The sequence below is a fragment of the Callithrix jacchus genome, chromosome 11 (genome assembly GCF_049354715.1).
Source record: "Callithrix jacchus isolate 240 chromosome 11, calJac240_pri, whole genome shotgun sequence".
Classification (NCBI taxonomy): domain Eukaryota; kingdom Metazoa; phylum Chordata; class Mammalia; order Primates; family Cebidae; genus Callithrix; species Callithrix jacchus.
In genome coordinates, this window is record NC_133512.1 from 81,384,924 (window position 1) to 81,410,668 (window position 25,745).

General features: G+C 35.0%; 1 protein-coding gene across 18 annotated transcripts in view; it reads right to left on the reverse strand.

Moving 5' to 3' along the window:
• The window catches only part of IMMP2L (inner mitochondrial membrane peptidase subunit 2), a 935,160-nt gene that overhangs the window by 211,508 nt on the left and 697,907 nt on the right, over positions 1–25,745 (reverse strand). For 9 of the 18 annotated variants that reach the window (XR_013524086.1, XR_013524085.1, XR_013524087.1 and 6 more), the window contains one exon: positions 4,835–4,937. The exons of the other annotated variants lie outside the window; for them this stretch is intronic. Coding sequence is in view for 6 of the 9 variants with exons in the window: in XM_002751760.7 (XP_002751806.1) it covers positions 4,835–4,937 (103 nt within the window). In the remaining 3 variants the exon portion in view is untranslated. The remainder of the gene's footprint in view (positions 1–4,834; positions 4,938–25,745) is intronic. 18 annotated transcript variants of the gene reach the window in all.

Sequence of the window (25,745 nt, forward strand, 5' to 3'; positions counted from 1 at the left end):
GCAATTTGATTTAATTTCCAATTACTACAATTTTAAAAGAAAATTAGGAAAGATATTTATCCTACTAGAAATGCAAACTAAAGTAATAAATTCGAAAATCCATATCATGAGAAGATAAAACATTTTCTATCATTGTGCAATAATCATATACTCAAGAGGGTTAGCAGAAAGATATTTCATAGAGATATCTATCATCCATAATGGAAACATTTCACACCCAATCACATCTGTGATGAGAGAGACAGAAAATGGCTTTTAGAGGTAATCTTTTTCACTTTCGAGTTGCTACAAAATTTTGTCACAAGAGTCACTTCTACACTGTAAGTGACCTAAAACATTTCCAATCTGTTTCTTTGACCTTTAGTATACCTTACAAAAATTAGATTATAGTTTTGTAATAATTACTATTCAAAGGCAAGAGAAGGCCTTAGTAGTATTGATTATCAATATTGCAACTAGAAAAAAAGAAGCAGGAGTCATTTCCTAAAATTTTCTTCTGCACAGCCATACATGCTTATCCAACCCTAGCTCTATTATTGCACTGTCAGCCAAAGATGAGTCAAAGTGGCGGCTCCATTAGTGACTGTGGGAGTGTCCCCTCATACTACGTGAAATAAATTGGTTTATTAGATACCACCACCATTAAATCTTAGAAAAGAAACTATATGGATAAAATGTTTTCCGCAAACATATTTAAAGGTATTCAACATTGACTTACACAAGTTGAATATCCCTTATCCAAAATGCTTGAAACCAGAAGTACTTCAAATTTTTGTTTTTTTTATTTTGCAATATTTGCATTATACTTACTGGATGAGCAACCCTAATCCCAAAATTTGGATCCAAACAGACCCCAGTGTGTAGTGCTCCACTCCCTGTGTCCATGTGTTCTCATTGATCAACACCAACCTATGAGTGAGAGCATGTGGTATTTCATTTTCTGTTCTTGTGTTACTTTGCTGAGAATGATGGTTTCCAGGTTCACCCATGTCCCCACAAAGGACACGAATTCATCCTTTTTTATGGCTGCATAATATTCCATGGTGAATATGTGCCACATTTTCCCTGTCCAGTCTATCATCGATGAACATTTGGGTTGGTTCCAGGTCTTTGCTATTGTAAACAGTGCTGCAATGAACATTCATGTACATATGTCCTTATAGTAGAACGATTTATAATCCTTTGGATATATACCCAGTAATAGGATTGCTGGGTCAAATGGAATTTCTATTTCTAGGTCCTTGAGGAATTGCCACACTGTCTTCCACAATGTTTGAACTAATTTACACTCCCACCAGCAGTGTAAAAGTGTTCCTATTTCTCTACATCCTCTCCAGCATCTGTTGTCTCCAGATTTTTTAATGATCGCCATTCTAACTGGCATGAGATGGTATCTCAATGTAGTTTTGATTTGCATTTCTCTAATGACCAGTGATTATGAGCAATTTTTCATATGTTTCTTGGCCTCATGTATGTCTTCTTTTGTAAAGTGTCTGTTCATATCCTTAGCCCACTTTTGAATAGGCTTCATTGTTTTGTTCTTGTAAATCTGTTTGAGTTCTTTGTAAATTCTGGATATCAGCCCTTTGTCAGGTGGGTAAACTGCAAAAATTTTTTCCCATTCTGTTGGTTACCGATTGACTCTAGTGACTGTTTCTTTTGCTGTGCAGAAGCTGTGGAGTTTGATTAGGTCCCATTTGTCTATTTTGGCTTTTGTTGCCAATGCTTTTGGTGTTTTGGTCATGAAGTCCTTGCCTTCGCCTATGTCCTGAATGGTTTTGCCTAGATTTTCTTCTAGGGTTTTTATGGTGCCAGGTCTTATGTTTAAGTGTTTAATCCATCTGGAGTTAATTTTAGTGTAAGGTGTCAGGAAGGGGTCCAGTTTCTGCTTTCTGCACATAGCTGGCCAGTTTTCCCAACACCATTTATTAAACAGGAAATCCTTTCCCCATTGTTTGTTTCTGTCAGGTTTTTCAAAGATCGGATGGTTGTAGATACGTTGTGTTGCCTCCGAGGCCTCTGTTCTGTTCCATTGGTCTATATCTCTGTTTTGGTACCAGTACCATGCTGTTTTGATTACTGTAGTCTTGTAGTATAGTTTGAAGTCCAGTAGTGTGATGCCTCCTGCTGTGTTCTTTTTGCTTAGAATTGACTTGGCTATGTGGGCTCTCTTTTGGTTCCATATGAAGTTTAACGCGGTTTTTTCCAGTTCTGTGAAGAAGGTCATTGGTAGCTTGATGGGGATAGCGTTGAATCATTAAATTACTTTGGGCAGTATGGCCATTTTTACGATATTGATTCTTCCTAACCATGAACATGGAATGTTTCGCCATCTGTTTGTGTCCTCTCTTATTTCATTGAGCAGTGGTTTGTAGTTCTCCTTGAAGAGGTCCTTAACATTCCTTGTGAGTTGTATTCCTAGGTATTTTATTCTCTTTGTAGCAATTGTGAATGGCAGTTCGTTCTTGACTTGGCTCTCTTTAAGTCTGTTATTGGTGTATAGAAATGCTTGTGATTTTTGCTCATTAATTTTGTATCCTGAGACTGTTGAAGTTGCTTAACAGTATCAGGAGATTTTGGGCTGCGATGATGGGATCTTCTAGATATACAATCATGTCGTCTGGAAATAGAGAAAATTTGGCTTCCTCCTTTCCTATTTGAATACCCTTTATTTCTTTTTCTTGCCTGATTGCTATGATTAGAACTTCCAGTACTATATTGAATAGGAGTGATGAGAAAGGGCATCCTTGTCTAGTGCCAGATTTCAAAGGGAATGCTTCCAGTTTTTGCTCATTCAGTACCATATTGGCTGTTGGTCTGTCATAAATAGCTTTTATTATTTTGAGATATGTTCCAACAATACCTAGATTATTGAGAGTTTTTAGCATAAAAGGCTGTTGAATTTTGTCAAAGGCCTTCTCTGCATCTATCGAGATAATCATGTGATTTTTGTCTTTGGTTCTGTTTATGTGGTGAATTACATTTATAGTCTTGTGTATGTTGAACCAGACTTGCATCCCTGGGATGAATCCTACTTGATCATGGTGGATAAGCTTTTAGATGTGCTGTTGCAATCGGCTTGCAAGTATTTTATTGAAGATTTTTGCGTCTATATTCATCACGGATATTGGCCTGAAGTTTTCTTTTCTTGTTGAGTCTCTGCTAGGTTTTGATATCAGGATGATTTTGGTCTCATGAAATGATTTGGGAAAGATTCCCTCTTTTTGGATTATTTGGAATAGTTTCAGAAGGAATGGTACCAGCTCCTCTTTGTGTGTCTGATAGAATTCGGCTGTGAAACCATCTGGACCTGGGCTTTTTTTGTGTGATAGGCTCTTAATTGCTGCCTCAACTTCAGATCTTGTTATTGGTCTATTCAGGTTTTCGACTTCTTCCTGGTTTAGGCTTGCGAGGAGGCAAGTGTCCAGGAATTTATCCATTTCTTCCAAGTTTACTAGTTTATGTGCATAGAGTTGTTTGTAATAATCTCTGTTGATGGTTTGAATTGCTGTGGAATCTGTGGTGATATCCTGTCTATCGTTTTTTATTGCATCTATTTAGTTATTCTCTCTTTTCTTTTATATTAATCTGGCTAGTAGTCTGTCTATTTTGTTGATCTTTTTGAAAAACCAGCTCCTGGATTTATTGATTTTTTGAAGGGTTTTTTGTGTCTCTATCTCCCTCAGTTCTGTTCTGATCTTAGTTATTTCTTGTCTTCTGCTAACGGGCAAAACAGCCAGCTAGCATCAAAATGGCAGTATCAAATTCACTCATAACAATATTAATCCTAAATATAAATGGACTAAATGCATCAATCAAAAGACACAGACTGGCAAATTGGATAAAAAGCTAAAACCCATCAGTGTGATGTATCCAGGAAACCCATCTTACATGCAAGGATACACGAAGGCTCAAAATAAAGGGATGGAGGGAGATTTACCAAGCAAATGGAGAGCAAAAAAAAAAAAAAAAAGCAGGAGTTGCAATTCTCATCTCTGATAAAATAGACTTTAAGGCAACAAAGATCAAAAGAGAAAAAGACAAAGACAAAGAAGGACATTACATAATGGGAAAAGGATTGATGCAACAAGAAGAGCTAACGATCCAAAATATATATGGACCCAGTGCAGGAGCACCTAGCTACATAAGGCAAGTTCTTAATGACCTACAAAGAGACTTAGACTCCCACACAATAATAGTGGGAGACTTTAACACCCCATTGTCTATATTAGACAGATCAACCAGACAGAAAATTAACAAGGACATCTAAGACTTGAACTCAGACCTGGATCAAGGAAACCTAATAGACATTTACAGAACTCTCCATCACAAATCCAAAGAATATACATTCTTCTCAGCACCACATCACACCTACTCTAAAATTGACCACATAATTGGAAGTAAATCACTCCTCAGAAAATGCAAAAGAATGGAAATCATAATAAACAGTCTCTCAGACCACAGTGCAATTATGTTAGAACTCAGAATTCAGAAACTAACTCAGAACCGCACAGCTTCATGAAAAACAACTGGCTCTTGAATGTTGACTGGATAAACAATGAAATGAAGGCAGAAATAAAGAAGTTCTTTGAAACCAATGAGAACGAAGACACAACATACCAGAATCTCTGGGACACATTTAAAGCAGTCTCTAGAGGAAAATATATAGCAATAAGTGCCCACATGAGAAGCAAGGAGAGATCCAAAATTGACACCCTACCATCAAAATTGAAAGAGCTAGAGGAGCAAGATCAAAAAAACTCAAAACCTGACATACTTTTGTTCCCACCTTTGAAATCCAATTGTATCAACAAGAACATAAAAGATGACTTACCGGCCCAAAAGAATTACTGTCAAAACTGTGTCCATGATGATCACCTTCAACCCAGATGTGACCACGGGGGACTTTCACATACCGGTTTTTGTGTCCTATAGTTCTAGAAATAAACAGGGTAACCACTGAGATGTGAGTAGAAAAGAGACCAAACAGCTGAGCATACAAACTCAGGAAGAGCAAAAACGTTATACAGATGTTACAGACAGGTTAACCGTGAAGCTTCTGCATAATTTCATTTTTAAGGAAGATGTGGTTAGAGCCCTTTGAATTGATCCACAGTATTTTTTGTCTTTTTATATTTCTATAGGTAAGAATTTTGTGCTTAGATAAAATATATTGGCACCAAATATAATATGTTGTTATTTAATATAACTCACAATATTCTAAATATGTATTTATGAAATTCAATAAGCCCTAACAAAATACAGATCTATTTGTGTTTTAACATTTGCTCTTAAGTCAATATTCAACTCTTCCAACTGATTCATGCACAACTACAATATTCATTTTTTTGTACTGAACTTCTCAAACCAGTGAGCAACACTTTTCATAAACACTTAAAACTCTAAATTTCAATGTAAGAAAGAAATGAAATAAAATAACCCAAATAACTTCTTGTTAGAGAAAAAATATCAGTATCATTTGAAAATATTTGCCCAGAACTAAATTAGTCCTAAAAATGAAAAACTTTTATCAACTGTGAAGACTAAAGATCAGTGGTACACATGTAGCAAAATATTCTATATTCTTAATGCTGGCAAGGAAATGCACTAAGAAAAGGCTACCTCACACAGTTTTGGTAGCAATGTAGAAAGGTATAATGTTTTTGTCTATATTTCCATTTTAGGACAATTTTTGGTACATTTTTAAGGTACCAAAATGTGTGTGCCTTTCGACTTAGGTATTCTACTTTTAGAAATCCATTCAAAAAATAAAATCAGAAATACAGACAAATTTATTCACTACCAGGGGTGTTCAAACAAGGCTTTTTATAGCAAAAAAAAAATTAATTTATCTAAATATTCAACAACACAGAATTGGTTCAATAAATTATGATGCAACCAATTAAATAAAAGATGGGCTTACGATAAAATATAATCCTAACTCCATAATAAGAAGTTCTTCTGAGGGCAGAGACTTTTTTTGTTTTTTTATTTTTCTTTTATCCCCTAAAAAGTTCAGGAAAATGCCTGGCCTAAAGAACCTTCTCAGTAAGTGTTGGCTGAATGATGAATAAATGTCACCTCCAAGGCTGTAGAGTTCAGAAACTGAGCTTGGCATACGGTTTTTTGAGCTGGTGTCCCTATGAGACTATTTTTGTTAGTTAGCAAGTTGTATATGTGCAGAAGAATACACGGAAAAGAAAAACTAAACATAAATTGGTGCTACAGAAACTGAAACTATTCATTATCTAGGGTGGTTTTTAATTTTCACGATAATTTCAGCGCTGAATTACTTTACTTTATATCAGTAAATCATTCATGCAAGGAAGCCAAATTGTGGCTATTAGAAGCCCACAGTAAGTTAACGACTGCTGTTTATTTTTAATTACTATTGGGAAGAAAGTTATCAGCTTTCTAAAGAAAAGTGAAAAACAAAAGTGAAAAACACATCTTACCATTATATACTCTGTAATATGTGTTCTTCAATTAAAATAAGTCAATTAGTTCCTGACATCACTACCGCTTTTATTATTAGATTGCCTCTAAGAACTAATATTCAACAGGAAATGTTAATGACAAAGAGAATATCCTTTTACTTAACTGTTGGCAAGGCATACTCTCCAAATCAGTCCAAACGTTTGTTCACCTTATTAAGCTGGGTATTTTGGATAAAACGCTCAGAAAAAAAACAGGTACCAATTTTGTCTCTTCAAATAAGCATTCAAGAATTACAAAGTAAAACCAGTATAAAACCATTTCTGCAATGACACAGTGGGTTTTAAATCAAGCATATTCTTCCAGTAACCAGAAGAGTCATATGAAACCAAGACTGAGTTTTAATGTTATACAAGTAAGCAATCAAGATACTCGCGATAGAAAGCAACAGCTTCAAAAAAGACCAGCGACAGTTACGTGATTCCTTGCATTGACCATCTTATCTGAAAAACTTAAATATGCCTTTATACTATGGCTTTCTAGCTCCTTCAGTGTTTTTTCTTTTTTGAGCCTACTAACACTTGACATACATTTATGAGTTTATTTGTTTATTTTTTATGTCCCTCCACTAGAATGTAATCTTTGGAACTTTGCCTTTTTTGTTCATAAGAGTATCCCCAGAGCCAGAATAGACTGCACAGAGGGCTCAATAAACATTTGTTAAACAAATGACCAAATGAATGAATAACTGAAGAATAAAAAGCATTGCCACAAAAGCAGAATAATAGAGTGGAAAGTACATAGCTTCTGGAAACTGACTAAACCAGTTTTAATCTTGATGCTCACAAGTCATCTTTTGCAATTTACTTAGAGTTTCTACCTCCATTTGCCCATCTTTAAAATGGGATAAGACATACCCTAACTCAGCAGTCCCCAACCTTTTTTGCACCAGGGACTGATTTCATGGAAGACAATATTTTCATGGATCAGGTTGGGTGGGGGATGGTTTGGGCATGATTCAAGCACATTACATTTATTGTGCACTTTGTTTCTATTATTATTGCATTGTAATATATAATGAGTTAATTATGCAAATCACTATAATGTAGAATCAGTGAGAGACCCAAGTTTGTTTTCCTGCAACTAGATGGTCCCATCTGGGGTGATGAGAGACAATGACAGATCATCAGGTATGAGTCTCATAAGCCAGCTTGACCTATATAGTTAAACCCCGTATCCACTAAAATACAAAAATTAGCCAGGTGCAGTGGGGGCGCCTGTAATCCCAGCTACTTAGAAGGCTGAATCAGGAGAACCGCTTGAATGCAGGAGGCAGAGGTTGTAGTGAGCCGAGATCACACCACTGCACTCCAGCCTCGGTGACAGAACAAGACTCTCAAAAAAAAAGGAAGTCTCATAAGGAGCATGCAACCCAGATCCCTCACATACACAGTTCACAATAGGGTTCATGCTCCTGTGAGAATTTAATGATGTCCCTGATTTGGCAGGAGGTGGAACTTAGGCAGTAATGAGAGCAATGGGGAGTGGCTATTAACAGGGATGAAGCTTCCCTTGCTGCTCACCTCCTGCTGTGCAGCCCAGTTCTTAACAGGCCACAGACCAGTACCAGTCCCTGGCCCCGGGGGTTAGGGACTCCTGCCTCAACTGGGCTGAAACGAAGGTTACTAGTTAGATGAAAATAGAATGGAAAGAAAGACTGTTACACAGCACAGTCTCTGGAGCCAGCCTATCTTTGCTTTTGTATATTATTTAATATTTCAAGCTTACATGATCTGTGCAAGTTGATGAAACTCTGTGTCAGTTTTCTGAGTTACACAACTGGGCAAATAACAATACCTCAAAAAGTTATCCTATGGATAAAGTGGCATATATTAAACACCTGATAAGTGGATTCTCCTGTAGTTGAGATGCACCGAACATAGTTTCGATGTAGAGTCAGAACCCAATAAGTGGTAGATATTATTGCTATTGTCTTCCTTTGTCCATTATTTTCTTTCATTTCCTAAGTCAGAATATGTTCAGCTTCTGCTATCTATTAGCATCAGTTTTTCAAAATTACCTGAACTGCGCTTCAGTAATTTCCTTCCCCCACAGTTATACTGTGATTATAGACTATTTTTAATGGTACAATCAATCTTTTTTTCTCGTGCTCTTATGTCTTTCTGAGGCACTCAAAACTTATACAACACTATTTATTTGTGTTCTGCATATTCAAATATGCAGAGTAGTAGTAGGTGAAGTACAATCTATTTGTGTTTTTACCTACCAGTCTCTTGCATATTTGAATATTACTATGCTAATACAATGTGGTTTCCTAGATACCAGACAGATTTGAAAGAACACTTTGGGCTATAGAAGAACCCTGGTAAAATCATGCTATATCCTAGTGCATATTCTGTTTCTTGGGTTTCAATCTAACTTTTTAAAGAATAATCCAAAGTGGCTTTAAAAATATGATGTTAAAATATTGGGCTAGTTCCTTTTAGGACTGCCAAAGAAATATAATACTCCTAATAGAATTTCTCTAGAGAAAGAATTTTAAATAGCTTTGTGCTCCTGAATTCACATAAAAGAAAGACAAGATAATCTTTTAGGTGATTTAACAGTTAAGTGAGGTGTCAGCCTACAAGGTTGTATGTATCTATGGCTTGCAAATAATTTTGGTTTTGACAGTCAAAAGTGAGCTCTGTATGGGATTCTAACTACCTGTCTAAGAAAAGGCATTTTTAGTAGTACCTTTACCAAGACAAGTTACCTAGGTCTTATAAATGGAATAAAGAATCATTGCCTCCAATTTGACTTGACCTTGAAACCAATGTTTTTAAGTCTCTGAATCTTTGAATGTCATCAGTTGAATACAAAAGTATTGTGTAGGTAATTCTTGTCACCACAAGAAAGGAAGAATTTCTTATTAAAGGTATTTCCCAAATGCACACACACACACACACACACACACACAGACACACACACACTCCACACACACATTCTTAAGTAGGTCATTTATGTTAATAATTCATGATTGATTTAAGGTATTCTTATTTCTTTGTTTTTCAAATTATTCTATTAGTTTTTCTCATTGTCCAAAGTGGTGGCTGCTCTCAAGATGGTTACTGCTCCCTGGATACTAGATCTGTGGTTTTCATTGCCTTGAGGAACCACAAGTCAACGGCTCTGGACCCAGAAAGATCAGCAGTTAGAAGTAGGTCTCCTTATCATTGTTAACAGATAGAACCAGAAAAAAAATCCATCAGAAAAGGAAAATAAAAAGAACACTTGCCTATCTAGTGTTGGCCTCTGCAAGAGAAAAAACTCCCTCTTGAGAATTTACCTTCTGCTCTCAAGTGAGACCAAGGTTCAAATTCACACTACTCGAGTGGTCTGACAAAGTAAGAATCAGCTTTAATTGGCCCCAGGCATCTGGCAAAGAATAATCTTTCAAATATGGTTTCAGGTTTTCTACAGATAAATCCCAGCCAATAGGAACCCACAATTGAAAATTACAAATCTCATTTGGAAATAGCCACCTTAGTGAGTCAGTACAAACAATGAATAGCAAAATTAGACTCCCCTAAACTTCAAATACTGGATTAATGGATATACATGCTATATTTAAACATTTTTAAAGTACAATGGAAATTAAAAACATGAGTAAAGAACAATATAATATTTTAAAGATAGACACTTGAAAAAGAACCAAATAAAAATTCTAAAAATTAAAACATATAACTAAATAAATGGGTTAAAAAGCAAATTACTAAATTAAAGAAAGAAGTAATGAACTGTAGAAGAATTCAACACAGAGCGCTAAAGAAATGGAAAATATCAGAGATGTTAGAAAGATACAGGAAACATTACAAGAAAATGTAACATCAGTATAATCAAAGTTCCAAAGAAAGAGAATAAAAAGAAACAAGGAAGAGATAATATTTGAAGAGACAGTGGTAGAGGATTTTCCAGAGTTGATGAATGAATGAATATGCTGGGCCTTAGAAACTGATATCCCAAAATATGGCACTTTGATGTGCTAAACTGATGAAGCCTCAAGGTCTCTCTGACCTCCTTCCACTTTGTTTCTCATTCATTGCCTCTCCTAAATAAAGCATGATGAAGTCGTTCCCTGAAGTTCCCTTATCTCCCTGGACTCCAGACTGGCTCAAAAGGAAACAGTTACCTCTGGTACATTCCCAGAATTTTCGTTAACTGAACTCATATCACAGGAAGAAAGTCTGAAGTCTCAACATACCTGAACAGACTTTGGTCACAAACAATTGTCTGCTTGGTGGGTCCAACAGATTGTCTTGATCATACAATGGTCCAACAGTCCATTGTATGTTCAACCCCATTGAATTCCCATAAAAATCATTTACTACCACTCTAAAATCATCCACACTTCCCCATCTCCTTTCCCCCTAAAAAGAAGCATATAAAATGGTCTGTATTCCATGGCGTGGTGCACTCACTCTGTGACCCAACCCTTCACTGCGCTTTGTATGCCTTTGCTCCTATTAATCTGCCTTTTGTCATTTATTTTTCAGTGAATTTTCAGAGGGCTAAGGGGAAGTTTTCCTTTGACTGCCACAACTACAGATTCTGAAATCAGTGCAAATGAGTAAGACAAATAGTAAAAAATCACACTATCATACGTTGCAATGAAATTGTAGAACACTGAAGTCTCCCTACTCTCAACCTCAAATTCGGAAAAGCTGACAGAGGAAAAAACATGAATTACCTTAAAAAAATTAAATTGACAGTAGAGTTCCCTTATTGGGGTATAATGTACATGATATAGAATTCAGCAATCTTAAGTATACAATTCATTGAATTTAAAAATCAACAGTCACATAATCCCTGTCTACATCAAGATATGAAACACCTGAGTTCCCCAAAGAAGTTTCTTCATGTACCTCTGTGGGCAAATCTGCCCCATCCTCATCCTTGGCTTTAGGCAATCACTGCTATGCTGCTTTCTATCACTACAGTTATACTTTTTCTAGACTTTCACATACAGGCATACCCTGACGATATTGTCGGTTCAGTTCCAGACCACCTCAATAAAGCAATATCACAACGAAGAAAGTCACACAACTTTTTTTTTTGTTTTCTAGTGCTTACAAAAGTTATGTTTACTTTATACTATAGTTTATTAAGTGTGCAATAACATTATGTCTAAAAGTACACATCTTAACTTAAAAATATTTTATTGCAAAAAATTGCTGACAGATACACAACAGGAGCATATTTTGTTGGGAAAATGATGCCAATCAACTGGCTGGATGCAAAGTTGCCACAAACATTCCATTAATAAAAATGTAGTATCTACAAAGTGCAATTAACGGAAGCACAATAAAACAAGGCATGACTGTAAATAGGGACATATAATATGTATTCTTTTACTTCTTGCTCCTCACTTTAGTCCATGCTTTTGAGATTGAGCCACATGGTTCCTAGTATTAGAGATTTGCTACTTTAAAAAAAAATAGTATAGTATTATATGGATGTACCAGGATTTATCAATCAATAGTTCATGAACAATTTGTTTCTAACTTTTGACTTTTTCACAAATAAATACAACTATTATTTAAGATTCAGGGGGTACATGTGCAGGTTTTTTTACATGGGTATACTACGTGATGCTGAGGTCTGAGATGTAAATGATCCCATTACCCAGATAGTGAGCACAGTACGCCAAATTTTTTAATATTATCACTAAAGCAGCTATAAACATTTGATTATAAGTGTTTGTATGGACATACTTTCATTTCTCTTCCATAAACGAAATGGTTGGTCACACCTTAAGTGAGTGTTTAAGCTGTCAAACTGTGGCCAAATATCCTATTTTTAAAAGGAAAAATAATTTTTTCCCCATTTTCTTTTTCCCCCACCTCCTACTTAGTTCTTAAGGAAGGCAAATATAGCCTTTACTTTCTCTCTACTAGGCATGGCAAGCTTACCTATGAGTTTACTTGGAAGTCCCAGAGACCCTACCTTGAGGCAAACCAGGTGCCTCCAGAATTCTCTTCCACCAGAAGGTAGCCTCAATTTACAACCTGCCTCTGCCCATATTGGTGCCAACCAGACCACCTGACAAGACGCCCAGACCCCTTACCTCCTCACCCACTCTCCTACATGTAGTTCATGCCAAGCCCCCTTTAAAAGCTCCTGCCTACTTGTCCTGAAGACTGAAGTGGTACCCTCAAGGCAGGAGCCTGTAATACCACTCCTCAGCTACCTCTGGAATAGAGTCTCCTTCTATCAGATATCACTATTGTTAGACACTGCAAGGGGTGAGGGATGGGACGTTTGGTTACAAAACTTTTTCAAAGCGGTGGGATTGGCGATGTTTAAGAGTTTCAGTTTTTCCACACCTCACCAGCACTTGATATTATCATTCTTTCCATTTTAGCAATTTTAGGGGCTTAGAATGGTTTTAATTTGCATTTCCCTTATGACTCATGATTTGAGCATCTTTTCAGGTATCTGTCATTTTCATATCCTCTTTGGTGAATTATCTATTTAACTTTTAAAAATTAAATTCAGTGATCTGTTTTATTACTGAGTTAGAAGAATTCTTTATGAAGTCTGCATATAAATTTTGTATTAGATATGTTTTATAAATGTTTTCTCCTAATCTGCATGCTTTAAAATTTTTCTCAACAGTTTTTTTCCTACAAAGAACATCCATTTTTAATTCTGACAAAATCTATTTAAAACATTTTTCTTTTAAAGTACATGTTTTTCATAACTTAAAAAACGATTGCTTAACCCAAAAATCACAGATTTTCTCCTGTGTTTTCCTCTTCTTGTTGAATACTTTTAGGCTATTTATAATAATTTTATGTGGTATAAGGTATGGTTCAAATTTCAATATTTTACATGTGGTTATCCAATTTTTCCAGCAACAGTTTTTGAAAAAAACTATTCTTTTTCCCTTGACTTACCCTGTTAACTCTGCTAAAATTAATTAACCCTATTTATTAGTCCATTTTCACTCTGCTGATAAAGACACACCCAAGACTAGGCAATTTACAAAAGAAAGATGTTTATTGAACTTACAATTCCATGTGGCAGGGGAGGCCTCACAATCATGGAGGAAGGTAAAAGGCATGACTCACATGGCAGAATACAAGAGAAGAGAGGTTTTGCAGGAAAACTGCCGTTTTTTAAAACCATCACATCTCATGATACTCATTCACTATCACAAGAACAGTGCAGGAAAGACCTGCCCCCATCATTCAGTCACCTTCCACTGGGTTCCTCCCATGACACGTGGGAATTATGGGAGTTACAATTCAAGATGAGATCTGAGTAGCAACACAGCCAAACAGTATCACCCAATACGGATAAGTCTTTTTTCTGGACACTATTTTGTTCCACTGATGTTTATATCAATAGCATACTGCCATAATTATTGTGGCTTTAAAGGTCTTGACATCAGGTACAATGAGTCCCCCAATTTTGTTGTATTCCTTTCCAAACCCGTGGCTATTCTAAGTCCTCTGTATTTCCAAACAGATTTTAGAATCCCCTGTCTATTTCTATGCAAAAGAGCCTGCTGGGAGTTTGACTGGCATTGCGCTAGATCTATAGAGCAATTTAGGTAAAAGTGACACCTTAACAACATTGAGTTGTTCTGATTAATGAACATAGCATATATTTCCAATTTTAAAGGTCTTTGAAATGTTTCTGTTCTGTTGTGAGATCGATAGCATAATAATCTTGCATATATTTTCTTAAATTAATATCTAAATATTTACTGTTTTAATGTTATTTTAAAAAATAAAAATTTTAACTCCTAGTTATTCATTGTACTACATAGAAATACAGTTGATTGGTCTTGCATCCTGCAACCTTGCTAATGTCTCTTACTGCAGTTTTTTTCTTTTTTCTTTTTTTTGGGTAGAGTTATCAGCATTTTCTGCAAACATACTCATGTTTTCCTGGGATTACAGGTGTGTACCACCATGTCCCACTAATTTAAAAAAAATTTTGAGAGAGGGGGTCTTGCTTTGTTGCCCAGGTTAATCTTGAATGCCTAGCCTCAAGCTATCCTCCCACCTCAACCACTGACTAGATGAGATTTGTGCACAAAAATAATTGCAGTTTTTGACATTAAAAATAATGACAAAAACCACATTTACTTTTGCACCAACCTAGTAAAACAGTAAAAATACTATTGTAATTACAGCATAATTACAGATATTATATAAGTTGACTGAATATAGAAAAGATAACTCCACACTGCAAAGAAAAAATATTTAAAATTAGTTGTTGCTAAAATGATGATAGATTGCACGAAATATTAAAGGTGTAAATACCATATTCAGTTTACCTATTGTTAAATTGGTCAAATTAGTGACTCACATCAATATTCTATGCATCACTTCTGGCAAACCAATTTAAACAGTAAATTTGTAATGTATAATTTTATTTTTCCAAAAAATCAATATTTAATATACATGATATTGTTGCATTTGTTTAGAAAATCTTCTCTCAAAATAATTGCCTGGGTGCCTGTATCGTCATCATCTAGTTTGTAGGTCTTTTCCATATGCTAGTATGCTAGTTATATGGGAAAAAATACATTTCAGAGCATTGTGCTTTTTTTTTTTAGAGACAAGGTCTTGCTTTGTTGCCCAGGTTAGAATGCAGTAGCATGACCATAGCTCACTGCAGCCATAGTCTCAAACTCCTGGGCTCACATAATCTGTCCACCTCAGCCTCCCGTGTTGCTAGGACTTCAGGCATGTGCCACCATGCCTTACTTTTATTTTTTATACTGATAGGGTCTCACTATATTATCCATGCTGGCCTCCAACTCCAGGACTCATCAGGTGATCCTCCTGCCTATTTTAAATAGTTAAAGAATCTGGAAGTTCATATATAAAGTAGGATTGGGAAATGCCTTTTAAAATTAGATTAAAAAGCAAAAGGTATGCTGTAAAATAAATACAAAAATACCTGAGTATTCTGAAATTTAAAACTTTTCAAAGACAAAATGTACCATAAATACAGAAGTCAACAGAGTAACAGTATCTATGGGGGAAAAATGTTCCAAAGATGTTGCATATATGATGAAATTATTTTTTTAAAAAGACAAACAATCCAATTGAAAATGGATAAAAGATACGAATAGGCATGTGATGGATGAAACATGAAAAACTGCTCAAATTCACTAGTAGTCAGGAAAATACAAATTAGAGTAAACATGACTTTATAGCCAACAGCTGAAGCATATTGGTGGTGTAGGTATAGGAAATGTGTACTCTCACATTGCTGGTAGATAGCAAGAGCTATAATCCTTTTTGGAAGCAATCTGGCAGCATCCATAACATTTAAAAAAGTCATCTGCCTTATGATCTAGCAATTCCATTCCTGGGATAATGCCATAAAATAACTATTTAATATTGGGACACATTATTGTATAACTATTTAATAAGGACATATTATTGTACCTGTGTCCTTAAATATTTATTTAAATGTCCTTAAATAACTATTGTCCTTAAATAACTATTTAAGGACACAGGTACAATAATGTTTTTCATAACACTGTTCATAGTGGCCAAAAATCTGGATGCAAAGATAATACTTAAAACAGAATGGTTTAATAAATGATGGTATGTCGATACCATGGAATCTAATATAACTCATAAGAATGAATTAGTGCTATCAACTTCAGAGATTTTTCAAAAATTTTTGAATAGAAAGCACATATGATATGATTTATCCTTTATAAAAAGAAAAGGTTTAAAAGCCACTATATGCAAATGTGAATATAGGAAGCATTATACTAGTGTAAAGAAAATTATATTGAAGATATACAAGAGGTTTTTGGCATGGGTGGAAGATGAGAGAACAATAATAATAACAAGACGTAGAAAAAGGGAAGAGCATAGAAAAAAAAGAGAAACAATCACACAACACTTCCAAATAAAGCATTATGATATACCATATTTATGACTTCATGCAAATTACATGTGAATTCATATAAAAAAGTAATTACAATAGACATAAAATATTTTATATATACCTATATAAATGCAAAATATAAAGATTTAAAGACCAATAATTGTACCATGGTGGTGAAATACAGAAAAATTAATATAGAAAACGAATGCTGATTGATAAAAGCTAGGAGTATTAATTAAGGGCAATATGTCCAGGAATCCTCCCATTTGGTTCTTCCCTTTTAGACTGAATGCATCAGTAAATAAATGTTAGAGGGAAAGAATAGAGGATGAATCAAGTTCATGGAAAAATCCTTCATTTTGCCATTGCTAAGGACCCTCAACTGGCTGCTCACTACATTAAGCAAAGGATTTCTCAGATGCTGGTTCTAACACGATGCCTGTTAAAATAATCACCTTTGTTTAAGTAATGTACTAAAAGTTCTTCATATTTAGAAGTCTAAACAGTTTGCTATTTATTCCATAAATAGGGGAGGCAAAAGAAAAAACAAAAACAAAAAACCAAAAGCAAGAACAAATAAAACACATTATCTACTTCCTAGAGACTACTCCCCATCTGTGAGTAAAGTTAATGAGAGAAAGATTTAAGAGTTGGGCACATACCGATGGGCGGAGTCTATACTGGCTTTTCCTGTCATGTAATTTATAAAGAATCAGAAGGTACTCTCTAGAAAATTAGCTCTTTTTCCGGAGATGTGTGTGTGTGTGTGTGTGTTTTATTTTTAAATAAAGAACTTAGCAACCATTCTACATAGTCATTACAATAAAGTTTGTTATACTCTTCTGGATGGGAAGCCCAGGAAACCTGCATTTGTGCTCCTATTTCAGAGTTAATAATGTTTTTAACTTTTTAGGCCTTCTGGGCCACAAAGACAACTCTTTAATCAAGACATGTGAAATGACTGATTTGCTTTCTTTTCCTTTGATCTTTATAGGGCTTGTAATTTTATTTTTTAATAATTTCTCTGTTAGCTCAACTCATTATTTATTGCCTGCAATGATTATGAAAGTATTTGATCTTCAAAGTGTAGAATGATACAGTATCTTTTGAATGAACTCTGCATTTGGCTTTTTAACCCTTCTTTGTATGTTTTAATTATGTACTAATAACATTTCTATATGTAAATACATTAAAAGAACCCATTGGAATGTGGCTAAATTTGAATTAGAATCCTTCTTTTTAAAACATGACTGATGTTGCAAAATAATAGAGCTACTTAATCAAAGTCAGTGCATATTAGTTTGCTATCATCATTCACTTTTCTAAGTGAATATTCCTTAATATTATTATTATTCCAACAGTTTCATACAAACAATAGTGCTACAGAAAGAGAATACAATGACTTCTTAAAAGAATTACCATACTACATTCCATATTTGACAGCTATAGCTTATTCATTAAATATAAATATGAATAAAATAAGTTTTATAGACTATCAAATAAGGAATCTTGCTAATCAAGCCCAAATTGCTTCAGCTTACATGAACCTATATGACAAACCCCTATTATAATGTCCAGACTACCAGCATTTATATGAATGTAGGGCAGTGAATTGTTTAGAAGTGAGAGATATTTTTCTTCTTTATATAGAACATTTTTCTTTACTAGTACACAGTGGCTGGCAGGGAGCTAACCTGTGAATTATCTGGGCTACAAAGCATGAATGAAGTTATGGATCAGAGCACCTGTACATTTGCTATTAAACATAATGCTCACTTAAAATGTTCTAGCTATTTTGTGCCTTGTAAAACTTTGAATTTTTTTATATTTTTGAATATTTGCTATCAATGACCTAAGCCACAATAATTGGAGCCAAAGTTCTCAACTTCCAAGAAATGCACTCTTGATTATAAGCCTGACTTTTTCATTATGAGAGAGAAAAATCAGGAATGTTCAATTCAGATAGGAAGAGCAGGACATCATTTTTAGTAAGGTTTTTAAACTTCAAATGTAACCCAAAATAATAATAAACAGCATAAAATTGACTTCTGTCTCCACTGAGTTGGTATGGTATGTGTCTGACCCATAAGAAATTGGATTCAAGAGGATAAAGTGAATCTTTAAAAGATGAAATTTCTCATATTGTTGGGAAGATCTAAACTGAAGAGTCAACCCTCCATAAATACATCCCCTTTGACACCCTTCCATGTAGGCCAATTGTCCTCCAAGTGTAAATTCTTAAATGATATAAATCACTTCATGAAACTTTAAAGCCAGATAGAAAACCACAGCAAGAAAGGGGGAAAAATCCAGGATTCAATTTACTTATACCTGGAGAACAACAATCTCTCTCCTTTCCTCCTTGTAGCCATGGTCCAAGCCATCAGCATCTCCTTCCTGGATTCTTGCAGTCACCTCCTCACTAGTTTTCATGTCTCTCCTCTCCTCCACCTTTAGCCATTCTCCACAAAACAGATCCAACCATGTCATCCTTATGCCCTAGTGAACATTTTCCAATGGATTCCCATCACAGTTAAAATAAAACACAAACTTCTTAATTTGGCTTACAAGCCCTGTATCTGAGATTCCCAGCCTTAACATTGTGGACATTTTGGGCCAAACAATAGCTAGGAAGTGCTTCTGTGCATTTTAGGATGTTTAGTAGTATCGCTGGCTTCCAGAAATTAGGGCTGGTAGCATCCATTTTGCTATTGTGACAATGAAAAATGGCTCCAAACGTTGTTAAATATCTGGAGGGTGGGCCGGGATAGAGGTGGGGTGTGTGTGGATTGTTCCTTCTGGGAATTATTGTCTTATGCCATCTGGCCATGACTATACTTTTGGCTTCATCTCCTCTTGCTCACTCCACTTAAACCACACTGGCCTTTTCAGTGTTCCTCCAAACATACCAACAGCCCTTCTAAGTGTGGCTCTTTCTTTATTTGATGTTCTTTCCTTGGAATGCTCTTAGACTTATTATCTAACCTAATTTACATTCAATATTCCTATTTAAATGTCTTCTCTCTATTTAAAACAGCTCCTCCTGTCACACTCTACTTCTTAGGATACTTTTCTTCATAGTACTTAACTATTCCTGGCTTTATAATCTATCCACTGTTTACTCGATTTTTTTTGTCTGTCTTCTTCATATAACTGCAAATTTCATGAAGACAGAGACTTTAACACTGTCCTCCTGATTCCTAAAACTGTGCCTGTCTGTATTTTCAATACATACTCAATAAATATATATTGAGTAAATGGATGAATGAGTGTGGATTCTGGTAGTAGTCCTCTAGAATACCATAAACAATTTAGGGTTGCTATTCCCCTCATTTCAGGAATAGCATCATACACTCTCTTAAATTGAAAGGATTTCAGATAGCTTCAGGTAACACAGTCATTTCACAGATAAAAAATTTGAGGCTTGGCGAGGTTAGTTTGTCAACAGTGATAGACTTGGTTTGTGAAAATTGAGTCTACAAACCAAACTGATGACCGACACATTTCAGGATGCTTTTTATAGTTTCACTTGTGGACATTTTACCCATACTGATGGAGGTTCATTTACAATTACATTTTTAGAAAAAGTGGAATTCAATCTGGATACAGATATTGCATATAAGCAGTATTATTTAAGAAGCCTACTTGTTCCTATCTTAAGTGAAGACTATTTTGTCTTATACGTTTAGTAGGAATTTCAATCAGTAAAATATCAGATTTTTAAAAAAATAATTGATGGCTTCAATTCTGATTACAAACTAAAATATCTCAAAGATACCTTAGATATTTCTAAAGTAGATATATAGTACAGATATTTGGCAGAAGCACTGTCTGAATGGATTCATTTTACAGACTTTATAGACTGATTTGCATGAAAGCTATAAGATGATATGAAAGATAAATATTATTGAAAGATATAGCATTTGGATTTGTCACAGGTTATCATAATTTTTAACATGATTAGTAAGGCATAATCCTATCAACTTAGGTCTGTCTACATTTATTAAAAATATCTAAAATGTACATGACTTTGGAGGTTTAATGGGGATTAAAATTTTAAGTATGACAAAGCTTCTGACCTCAAAAATCTTATAAAAGGTAAGTATAGAAAAACACCACAAAGCAAAATGTGATAAATGGTAGATTCAAAATATAATGATGATATTAACAGCCTACTATCTATTAATTACTTATTATAGAGAAAGTAGTGTAATAAATGACAGCAACTTAGGTTTTGTGAAGCAAAAAAAATAGTAAAGTATTTAAACCCAGATAGCTAAAAGCCTGTACACTTAACTAATGTTCTACACTCCTTTAAAAAAATGATTAATTCTAATTGGGCTGATCCTGATCTGGAAAATTAGAAAAATAAAATATAAATATTGTCATGGTGTCGTGAATGGTATAAAGATATATCTATATATCTATATATATAAAGGTATATACCCTTGATATATATATATAATATATGCACCCTTGATATATATATATCAAGGTATATACCCTTGATATATATATAAAGGGCATCAAGGGTGCATATTAGAAAAACCTGGAGTTCTCTGGTTTGTCTGAAATGTCATTTAATGTAAGCTACCAACTGTAGGTTGTAGGTTGAGATGGACTGTAGAGAGACTTTAATATCAATCTAAAAAGTATAGATTCTATTTTTTAGGTGGTGGAAACATTTGAAGGGTGTTAATCAAAAAAGTGACAAGATTATACTTAATTATCCTCCTGAGACTAGCAGCCTGAAGGCCAAATGGACTCATCTGAACATCAAGTTATCAGTGAAAACCATTTTTCTATAAATTCAATAAAATTAGTCTCTCCCAGAGTCGAGCACTCACTTGCTACACACCAGGCTAACACAGATTATAGGGATAATATTTCTGTATATGTGGTATGTGGCCACGTATTTCTTTTGGGTAAATTTTACTGTGGTAAAAGCACTGACCAAAAGATATAGTCTCACAACAGATTTTGAAGTGTAAGATACATTATTGCTGAGTACAGGTACAATGTTATGTGGCAGATTTCTGAATCTCTAGATCTTATTCAGCTTGCTTATTTGAACCTTTATGACTGTAGATTAGTAACTCTTCATTTTCCCCTCTGTAAACTCCTAGCAACCACCATTCTACCCTTTGATACTGATTTGACTATTTTAGATACTTCCTATAAGTGAAATCATGTAATGTTCGTTTTTTTGTAACTAGCTTATTTCACTTAGCATAAGGTCCTCAAGTTCATCTGTGTTTTGCATATTGCAGAATTTCCTTCTTTTTAAGAATAGTATTCCATCATACATCTATACCACATTTTCTTTATCCATTCACCTGCTGATTGACATCTAGGTTGTTTCCATATTTTGTGTATGTGAAAAGTACAAAAATGAGCATAGGAGTACACATATCTTTTTAAGATGTTAATGATGGATCATATGGTAGCTCTATTTTTACTTTTTCTGTAGTATTTTGATTTCCACCAACAATGTTCAAGGGTTCCAATTTCTCCATGTCTTCACCAATATTCATTGCCTTTGTTATTTTAATAGTCATTGTCACAAGTGTGAGGTAATGTCTCATTGTGGTTTTGATTTGCATTTCTCTGATTTGTAACATTGAGCATTTTTTAATGTAGTGGTTTGCCATGTATATATCTACTTTGGAGAAACATCTATTCAAGTCCTTAGCCCATTTTCTGATCAGGTTATTAATTTTTTCATTGTTTTAGTTTTGTTTTACTATAGAGTTGTAGGAGTTTTTTATATAATTTGCAAACTAATTCCACATTTCCAGTTAGTATATGGATTAAGCCTAGATATATAGTTTGTAAATATTTTCCCCCATTGCACAGGTTTTCTTTTCATTCTATCGATTGTTTCCTTTGCTCTGTAGAAGATTTTTAGTTGGTATAGGGCCAATTGTTGATTTTTGTTTTGTTGACTGTGCTTTTAGTGTCATATCCATGAAATCACTGCCAAGACCGATGTCATGAAGCTTTTCCCCCATGTTTTCTTCTAGGAACATTACTCTTTTGGGGTTTACATTGAAGTCTTTAATCCACTCTGAGTTGAGTTTTGTGTATGGTACAAGATAAGGGCCCAATTCATTCTTTTGCAAGTGGATATCCAGTTCTCCCAATACCATTTTTTGAAGAGAATACCTTTCCCCATTGTATATTCTTGGCATCCTTTTCAAAGATCAGTTATATGCATGGATTTATTCCCAGGGTATATATTCTGTTTTGTTCTATTCCCTATCTATATGCTTGTCTTTATTACAGCACCTTAATCAAAACAAATGACTATAGCTTGGTTCTTACTGAGACCTAATTGCATTCAATTCACCCCCTTGTTTTAGGGGTTTGTCATAGAAGGATCACCAGGAAAGCAAAGTATGTAAGTTCTTCAGCTTTACAGCTCTAGTGCATCTTAGGTTAAACTGTGATTTGCCAGTGAAAGTGAGTCCAAGAGAGGCCTGTGTTACTTCTTAAGCACCAGAACCACATAATTAACATAATCTCTATATCTTCTGATTGGATAGCTATCTCATTTGAACAAAAGCAATCCTGTTTCATCCTTATCAAAAATCATCCCACTTAGATAATAAATGCTTATAATTATATTCTTTTCATGGTTACAAAATACCACTTTGATTAGATAAAATATGCTTACCATGGCAACCTCTACAATAACCTAAACCCTACTTGCCATCTGCTGTCTCACTTAGATATGTGTTCACATTTAGGGACCTGCCTTGCAGTTGTGTATCTATTACTGACAGGACTTCTCTCCTACAAATAATCGACCTGACCATAATATGAAAAAAAAAAAAACCAAGTATTTGGGTCAAATCATTTTTCTACATCAAAATTTTGCATGATTCCCTTGTCATATGAGTTCCATCCTCAGCACCACAATATTATCATTAATCTTTAAATCATTGTCAAGTCTGTCATTGCCCTACAGATCTATTAAGAAAAACATGCTAGAATTAGGAAAGTTTAAATTTTTACTGTCCTTAAAATTAGGTTTTTGAAACCTGTCTTATCACCATTAAATAAAAAAATAAAAAGGAAGAAAACATTCTCTCCCTTCATTTTTTAGTTAGAAATTCTTTTTTCCTGGGTAGTTGTTCCTAATATATATAAGAGGATCTAACCAGTTTTGGGAGGTCCGCAAAGATTTTAGAGCAGGTAATGTCCAAAATTAAAGGATAAATAGAACTTAGCAGGTAAAGAAGTTCAGAGAAAGGCATTTTTGGCAGAAGGAAAGCATGTTCAATGGCAAAAGATGAGAGATCATAAAGTACATTGTGGGTTAATGTTAGAAGAACCCTGAATTCTGTGGTTTGACTGGACCATAGTGTGATGGTACGTATGGTGCATACTTCAAAAATCAGAAATCCTATCATCTAATACAATCCAAACTGATAGTTGTCAGGTCAATTTTTTTTAAAGTTGGCAAAGGCATAGAATTTATTATCCTCTCACTTCTTACTCATAACACTGAATTATAAAACATATAATACCTAATTTATTTACCAATCTTTTGAAATAAGAGTCATTCTCTTTGTGTATAAATCCACACATTGAAGTTCTGAAAAGTCTTTCTGTCATACACCACACCCAAACTACACTATTTACAACTTGGAGTTTCAGTGTTGTACATTAGAATGAAAAAGATACTTGTGACAAAATCTGAGTATGGAAGCATTCTAGATTTTTTAAAAAATTTCCCCAGTTTTTCACAGTTATATCACCACATTTGACAGCCACTTAAAAAAGAAAACTCATTAAAGTTAGTCTTTCAAAACTTTTGACTTCTTTTTGTTACTCATGTTTCATATATTTAATTAAATTAGATTGGTACCATAACAGGTACAACTGGTATGTTTGGGAATAAGTACCACTGATTTTTTAATGCAAACATTGCAGCTGGTGGAAACAAAATTACATAGTATTACTAGAAAGTAATCTTTTAGCTGTGAGCATTCTAGGTCACAGACCTCTTACGAATGTTTTACAGAAGGAATAGAGTGCTTGAATTAATCAAGCTGGTCTAGGTGAAGAATCCATTTAATACAGCATTTGTTTAGTTCCATGTGACAATAAAACGCAAGATAGGCAAATGCAACCCTAGTGAAAACGAAGTTGGAAAACAGAACCAAATGAGCACTGTGAGTCAGGCTACCAAATCAGGGGGCTTAGTTGGAAAATCAGTATGAGCAGCGCTTCAGAACACAGACTCTGATGGAGCTAAATTTTCTAGGTTTCAATGCCACCTCTCCACTTAGACACATGATGGTTGGCAAGTTATTTAACCACCACTTAATGATTTAACAAATGTATAATTTTGAAGAAAACCATACCAATAGTACAGATTTATCTGGTTATTTTTAGGGACACATCAGTTAATATTGTCAAGTGTTGAGGACAGTGCCTGTTCAAAATAAACACTCAGTTAATGTCAGCTTTATGCTTCTACTAACGTGATGACTGATAGTGAAGTCGGATATTTCCCTGATCGCTTTGCGAGCCTTGCTTACTCGGCGCACAGCTGTATATACAGTGTACATACAGTAACACTTTTTCTTCTGTAGTTTTGCCATCTGTGGATGGCTTAAGTGTTAACAGCTTAGTGGAGGGTCAGTGTGACAGCTTTTTGCACCTGCACTTGTGGCACCTGAGTTTTTGTCCAGTGTTCAGGAGGAGTAATGTGGCACGAACAAATTGAAGATGGTCAATGTGGGGGCTTTCAGTGGGAAGGGGAGCTAAAAAGAGGACAGAGCAGGAAGGTAATCTTTCCCTGTGGTCCAGCTGTTCCCAGCTGGACTCCTCCGAAGCTATGGCATCAAGCTGCCCCTCTAAAGTCAAGTCACTTCTCTTCAATATCAAAACAAACCATAGTCTCCAACATCCAACTGCTTCTCCTCTCTGCTGGCTGAGTCTGGGGTTTTTTATGTGCACATGATGTGGGATGGGGTGGGCCATGAGTGGTTTTGGAAAAGGCAACATTCAAATGGGAAAACAGGGATGTAAGTTTTCACTTCAGGCTATTGTATCAGGCTTTTTGTCTGCCCAGAATTTCCCTGCCTCCTGTCACTATCAATAGTTTCTAGATTTACTGTTCCAGGGCATGACCATGAGCTCATACATATAAAATACTTTGACCAGTACTTGTTATACAGTAAAAATTTTATATTCATTTGTGGTTGTTATCATGAACAAATTAAATGTTTTAAATGAAGGAGTACTCAGATTTGCATTTCAGAAACAACCATGCCAACAGTGAGTGGGGTACTGGTGGTGGGGAAATGCTTCGGAAGTTATTGGTGCTGAGCTAGGATGTTCCCAGGATGGATAGGTAGAGGACAAGCAGG